The following is a 7,263-nucleotide window of genomic DNA, read 5'->3' as shown; positions in this document are numbered from 1 at the left end:
CCTTCCAGATTTTGCTCTCCTGATAAAGTTAAGCACTTTGGAATTATATGCTGATAATGAAATATGCAATGTATAGTAAGTTGAGTTATTTGTGCATCAAAAAGACAACAAAAATGTCTTTTTTTGAAGTGCATTCAAATAAAGCAGGCAGTTGAATCTAATAACCACAATTTTTGGTAAATAGTTCATAGCTTAGGTGGGTTTTTTGTAAATTACTTTACAAATTATTTTAATTCCAAAGAAGTTGACATGAGAATGTATCAATAATTGGATTTTATTTACTATATTAATTAGATCTCAGCACTTTTGCTGGATTCCACCCAGGCACTTAACAAGGGCAAAAAGCAAATGGGAGGTCAACTACAGTGTAATGTAGTTGTTTTCTATCATCCACCGAAGGCTCCAGTGCTGGTTCACATTCTTGAGTGTCCAATAAGCCCATCCAAATGAGGCTCGCCCGTACACTTCGAGCTGCGCCCTTGCAAACCTCTGGTACTCCTCCATTGTTGCGTTCTTCACTCGCCACTCGGTAACCCATTCACCTTTGGTTTTGCAAATGCCACAAAAAGGAAATCAAATTCACCATGAAATTAATGAAATGACAAGCAATCAAAATAAACCGAGTAGCTCGGTTTGGCTCGTCATGAACTTGTTCATTTAGCTGGTGAGCCGAGCCATGAGCCGATCATTTAGCTTAAGCAAGTCGAGCACAAACAAGGGTGTTTTGCTGGGCTCCTCTAAAGTAAGCTCGTGTAGATAAGATATATGTGTTTTTTAAGTGTAATACTTGTTTAAAATAATGCGGTACAACTGGTTAGAGTAGGTGGCACTTGGACGTTTAGGGTTCAATCACTATTTGCACCTTTTAAAACACATGAAATTTGTTAACATAAGTCGGCTTGAGTCCGGTTCATTTAAGAAATGAGCCCAGCTCGAGCTTGGCTCAGCTAGGCCCATGCCTTATTGACATAAACCTATTGCTGGATTTATGACAAAACTACCAATCTACCAGCTACTCCTACAAATCTACTTTATCAAAAGCAAAATTAATGGAAAGTAATCAAATAAGGAATGCATAAAATTCATGAAAACAACAATAACTCAATCCAACAACTCTCACTGAGAAATCCCTATAATGAATATTTATAGGAAAACACGAGGAACCCTGCATATATTTTGGATTTGAGATGGATCTATTACATTAAAGAAAATGCAAATATAAATAAACCCAAATAAAAACCATAAACTGGATCCAAATTGATATCTTATGGACCTAGTCCTCACGCTTTTATGCTTTTGCATCATTGTCTTCAAGTTGGAGAAGACTTATCCTCAATTCTGGATCTTACTTATGATTCCACTCATAAACAATGATTAATTCTCTCCAAGTTGGAGAAGACTTTTTCTCAAGTCTGGATCCTACTTATAATTTCACTCGTAAACAAGCCAAGCCATGTTCATTAAACTCATTTACGAGCCCTATGTGGAGAGAGAGGTGGCATCCCTAGCTGCATTAATCTACTTTTAAGAAGCAAACATGTGCTCTCTTATGATGGGGGCAATCACATTGGAAAGTGATTGCTCCAACCAGTTTATTCATGTCGGTCCAGAGGCAAGTCAAACCGAGAAGGGACCATATCATCAGGATTTATCCTACATTCAATCCTAGCTGTCAAATCAAATGCTAGGATAAGTCCACATTCTCACATGGATGGATGTGAACTACTCGTAGCCATCTAGATACATCAGTTGGATAGCTGCTAGCATCAACTTAGATCCTCCGACAGCGCATGTCATAGGGTAGGATCATTTTCAAGTTGAGTGGAGTCGAGTGGACTCGAGTAGAGTAGAGTCGAGTCGAGTCGAGTCGAGTCGAATTCATGATAATTATAAGATGCACTAAGCTCATTTTAGAGGATCCCACCTAGCAATAACGCATGCAAAGACCCAAGGGGTTTGGTGCAGTGGGATGGGGCATAGACCGTTTGACGGGCAGTATGGTTCAAATCCCATGGGTGTCAACCCCTGCGGAAGTCCAAGCTTGGTGACTCCCTGGGGTCGAGGGGTAAGCCCTCAGAGTTTTATGCTGACATGGAAAGAGACCGTAAGTATGGCAGACTAAGCCAGTGCAGCTAGGTCTCTACTCCTGGAGCGGTTTCTCCTTGTAAAAAAACAAGAAAAATAACGCATGCAAAGGGTGACCAAAGCAACAGTGAAAAAAAAAAAAAAAAAGGAAAAAAGGAAATGCAATGCATACCCACAAAAATGAGGGGACCATTGGCTGAGGATATGGCGTTCAATTCAGATGCTCTATTGTTGTAGATGTAATCTATGTTTTGTTGTACCGTCATGTTATAAAAGAAGCTGGCGAAAAGGTTGTAGTAGTGGACATCAATGGCTGTTGTGGGGAGGCCGCTGGCGAGGGACATGAGCTCAGTTGGTGCTGAAGAGTCCACCCAGTTGGACATGATGACATAGGCTGTGGGAGAGTGACTCCTGACCGCAGCATAACCTGCCTTGTAATATTCAATGAGGGCTTCAAGGGAGATCCCAGAGGCGCGGGGCTCATTGACCAGCTCCACTGCAGCCAGACTGGGTGAGTTCCCATACCTGCATCGCCACAATAATGCTCTTTCCTCATTTTCTGCAGGATACGTACGTATACAGAATTTTGTGCAAGTAAATAGTCATGTCTATGCTTAAGACGGTATATGAACAGGCTCTGCCTAATTTGAGCTTACAGATTTTTGCAGAGAGTTCATATCGCATGAAAACTTGGTGATGAGAAAATCTAATTTTTTCTTTAACATTGATTCAATCTAAAAAGCAATATTTCTAGTAAACAAATATTGAGTTGATTCAATCTACAAGCAAAGTTTCTTCTTCTTCTTCCCTAATTTGTCTTCTACCTATCTTGTCTTCTCCTACTTGAACCTTTTCTTTCTATTTCTCTCTCATCGTACGCTCTGCTCTTCACTTGGATGGAAGGTTTTTTAAAGTATACGATCTGAATGTCTGGATGATTTACAAGTGGAATCAGCCCATAAACATATCCAAGTAATGATGAGCTAAGACCTTACCTCGATGAGAAGAAGTCTATAACAGCAACGGTTTTGGTGATGCTTTCTCGTGTTGCTCCGAATTCTATGGTGCCATCTCTTGTTGCACTGTGTTCCCAACCATTTTGTGAATATTGTGGGGCATGGAGATCAATTATGACTTTAAGACCATATTTCCTGCATCAACACCATTTCTTATGACAATGTTAATTGCTCTTCACCAGAATACAAAACCATTTTAAAGTATAGTGTCTTAGATAGTTGTTGGCTTACTGTGCCCAGGAGAAGGCATTGTCCAAAATCTGTAGGGACCCCTGAACAAAAGGGGCGGGAGGTGTAGGGTCACTGGCTGTCCACCACCCGACTGGAATCCTCACCGAGTTCAAACCATTATTTGCGACAAACTTGAAATCCTCTTCAACTATGAAAGTGTTCCAATGATCCTGCGGAAAGCAAACAAAACCAAAAGAAACATATTGATCAAGGCTACCTAACACAAAAAAGCATTCTCATTTCACTTGTATAATTGTTTGATTGGAGAGACCCGTTATATACATATAATGTTTGCTACCCTCGTGGGCAAGGAACCCTTAGTTAGAACTCATATGAGGAGGTTGTTTTGACCAAAAAATCATATAATTTTGGTATTACTTACATGCATGACTTGGGGGGCTTTTTCAGGTCCATAACCATTTGTTACTTGGAACTCCCCGTGAAGCGTCCCAAAGACGTTCATCACAAACACTGCTCTGTTGTTGTCTTCCCAGCCTGGCTCGCCATCGAGATCTGCGGTCACCATATCCTCCGTTTTCGCCTGCCATCAATTAGAACTGACAATGAATATCTTTATCATGATATAAACAAGGGAAAGACACTTTTAAATGTTATTTTTTATGTTATATTTTCGTTTATGCTTTTATATTATCTTCTATACTTTAATATATGGTGATATTTCTACACGATATTTTATCAAGAAAAAAAAGCGATTTTCCTAGGAAAGAGATTTGTGACATTCACTTGATGGAGGAACAAGCTGTGGGAAACATTTACCTGCAGAAACATTCCACTGGGGGCTCTGATATGAACTCTATTTGGCTCATCAGATTTTCTGATAATTTGAAACGTTTCGGACACCCCAGGTGAAAGGGCCTCTGCTGCGAGTGGGCTGCTTGATCCTTGTCCAATATTGAGCCCAACAAATCGTCCATTGAAGACTCGAAATTGAAACTTGTCCTCTGTCACCCTCCACAACTGCACCCATTGTATTACTACACGCTCATCAAACCAATACCATAAATTGAAATTATCATGCAAAATTAAAGCATCTGGATCCTTCTGTTATGTATTGTATTGCACTATGCCAACGTAGTCTTAGTCATTCTTTTGACTGATCATAACCAACAAATAACATTACCTACGTGCATATTAAAGAAATATCTCCTATCAAGTTCTTTGAGAGAGCAGATCCACTGCTCATGCGATGCCATCGGGCAATATAAAACATGTTGTGACTAAATAAATCATATATATCATGTATATAATATTTGTAGAGCTTGATCAACAAAAGAAAATCAAGAAATGAGATGGAACGGGGTGTTTCTACTAGAGGGTATGGTACAATCGAGATCATCTGCCAATACTCTCTCTCTCTCTCTCTCTCTCTCTCTCTCTCTCTCTCTCTCTCTCTCTCAGAGAGAGAGAGAGAGAGAAATGTGAGTGACGGGTTTTACCTTGAAAGTTTCCCACCCTGAAGGGTTGCTTCTGTTGGCAACAATGATGGATCCACCGCCACTCTCTGCACACACATACTTCCCCCATGCAGTCGACTTCAACTGGACTTGGGTGCCATCCTGACGATCAAACCACACACGTTAACCATCTTACACACAACATTAATAATGATTACTACGGCTGAAACGTTCCAAGGAGGAGAAGAAGAAGAGAAGGAATGTTTTTACCAATAAATCTTTGTTGAGTATTCCATCGAAGAGCGATGGCTTGATCCAGCCTTCAGTGACCAGCCACCCTCCAAGATTAACGGCCTTGAACCTAAAACTGGGCGTTTCTCTCGAGTGCAGAACCCTCACATGACATGAGAGATGACATAGGAGAATTATCAGGCTTTTCAGACACCATGAGCAACTATTATAGTCCCTCATATCTTTCCCCCCTTCCTAACCTAACTCTAAGTTGTTTCCGTCAATGCAAGTATGAGGCCGATCTGCAATAGTATTTATAGTTTTATTCAATAGGGATTCATAACCAGCAATATTCAACTTATCTGCCCTGCAACCATTTCTGGCCACAAATAAAGTCAAGCCTTCGGTCGGCCAAAGAAAGGTTGGACAAGAGGTGATCAAGGGCCGGATGAACGTTTTACTGTAAGATAAGATGAGCTAGCACCACATTGATCCAGCAATCAATGGGATCAGCTTCCAAGCATAGTGACAAAAGTTTAAAACGGCAAAATATCGGTGGTCAAAACCTTGAGAAAAATTGAAATTTGTTTGAAAATCTCGCATTCTTTTAGGCAAAAATCTTGGCAATAAAAATTAGATTAAAATTATATAAAAAATAAATTTTATAAGAAAATATAAATAAATAATATTTAAAAATAAAAGCCACACAATTATTTCACAATACATAACTGTTAAAAATATAAATATCAAATTTAGATCACAATATTTTGAATATATCGAAGGAAATTACCGTTTAAAAAGTTCAAGTAATTTGCAGCGATATTGATATTTGTCATGATGGCGGCATCCAGAAGCGGACAGGTGTGGCTTTCTCATCCGTAGCTAATGGGATTGACTGGGTGAAGTCATTGCTGACGTTGTAGTCGTTGACGTTGACTTTGAAGACGGCGTTACAATAAGCCGCTGAAGGTTTTTTTTGTTTGAGGGTGCAGGCCAAACAATTTGACCCGCTCGGTTGATGATGGCTGCGCTGGCCAAACTCCAAATTAAGTGTCCACAGATGTGATGGGGAGCCTAAATTAATGTTGACCAATATGTGTACTTCTTCTCTCATAGTTATTAAATCAATTGATGTGGCATTCATTATAAAGTTTTTAACCAATTTTTTTGTTTTTAACAACAAAAAGATTGCCTTCAACACTAAGCCTATTGGCCACGTCACGGGATGGTGTAAGTTCAAATCCCAATGGTATGATGTACTGATAGAGTACGCCTAACCCCAGGTTGTCTATCAAGAAAAAAAAATGTGCACCGTGGATTTCTAACTCGTGATATCTTCTCAACCTAATACCAATCACGAGCCGCTCATACTCACTGAGCAAATCTCTCACGCGCATGGTTGGGAAAAACTCATTGCTCAACTCATATTCGGCTTGTAAAAGGCTCATTTGAACTCCTACAACGGCACCGGAAGAATGAAGGTCAATAGCAGTGATGAAAGGCGCCGCTAATGGTCTCTTTGTCATCGTTATAGACCTATAGTGGTGAAAAAAAATGGCAGTCTAGTTTTGGCCTCTATTGATAAATAATGATGACAATTATATGTCATCGTTAAAGGTTACATCCCAATAATAGCGACTTAGCCGATAACGGTGATAGCCTATAACAGTGACTAGACTTTAACGACAACTTCATAGACGTTGTTATAAGAGATAATGATGAAAATTAAATTTCGTTATAACCTATAATGGAAAGCATAAAGTTGTTTTTATATGTTATAATGATGACTTAATTGTCGCCATTATAAGAGATAACGACGAGAATTAAATTTAGTTATAGCCTATAACGGAAGCATGAAGTCACCTTTATATGTTATAAAGGTGACCTCATAGTCACCGTTATAGGTTATGACAAGTTTAAGACCTATAACAACAGAACAACAATGTCGTTGTTATAGGCCTTAAACTTGCAAAAATAATTTTTTGTATTAGTTTTAAAAAAATTATTTTTTTACAAAATTTGCATATAAGAAAGGATATGAATGCTTTGAACCTCACCGAGGACATGGCATTGGATAGAAATGATTGGAGGAGAAGGATTCATGTGGAAGACCCGAAATAATTTTCTTTTTTGGTTCATATATATCGCCAACCCCATTTTTTTGGGGGATGAAGGCGTAGTTGTTGTTGTTGTACAAAATTTTCATATAAAACAATAACAATGCATTACGAACAATAACAATTCAAGCATCACATTCAACAAGATTCAAACAATAACAATGCAAC

At 39.0% G+C, this 7,263-nt stretch overlaps 1 protein-coding gene across 1 annotated transcript; it reads right to left on the bottom strand.

The window, feature by feature from the left end:
* Nucleotides 1–227: 227 nt before the first annotated feature.
* LOC149816638 (putative glucan 1,3-beta-glucosidase A) lies at nt 228–5,218 on the bottom strand. Its single transcript, XM_089986938.1, has 8 exons — nt 5,018–5,218; nt 4,790–4,909; nt 4,110–4,310; nt 3,715–3,873; nt 3,333–3,502; nt 3,081–3,236; nt 2,258–2,610; nt 228–542 (listed from the first exon to the last, which is right to left on the bottom strand). The coding sequence occupies exons 1-8, from the start codon at nt 5,216–5,218 to the stop codon at nt 361–363; spliced, it is 1,542 nt and encodes a 513-aa protein (XP_089843064.1). The 3' UTR covers nt 228–360.
* Nucleotides 5,219–7,263: the final 2,045 nt, after the last annotated feature.

This window comes from Nuphar pumila, chromosome 14, assembly GCF_984573655.1.
Source record: "Nuphar pumila chromosome 14, dmNupPumi1.hap1.1, whole genome shotgun sequence".
NCBI lineage: Eukaryota > Viridiplantae > Streptophyta > Magnoliopsida > Nymphaeales > Nymphaeaceae > Nuphar > Nuphar pumila.
This window is presented reverse-complemented; position numbering and strand designations above follow the sequence as displayed.

Bases quoted from the DNA above. Each gene is read 5' to 3' on its own strand.
- LOC149816638 (XM_089986938.1), bottom strand. From the start codon at position 5,218: ATGAGGGACTATAATAGTTGCTCATGGTGTCTGAAAAGCCTGATAATT. The intron at 4,311-4,789 runs GTAAAACCCGTC...CAATGGGTGCAG, and splicing joins CAGGGTGGGAAACTTTCAAG to TTGTGGAGGGTGACAGAGGA. The intron at 3,237-3,332 runs GTAAGCCAACAA...GTGTTGATGCAG, and splicing joins AATGCCTTCTCCTGGGCACA to GAAATATGGTCTTAAAGTCA.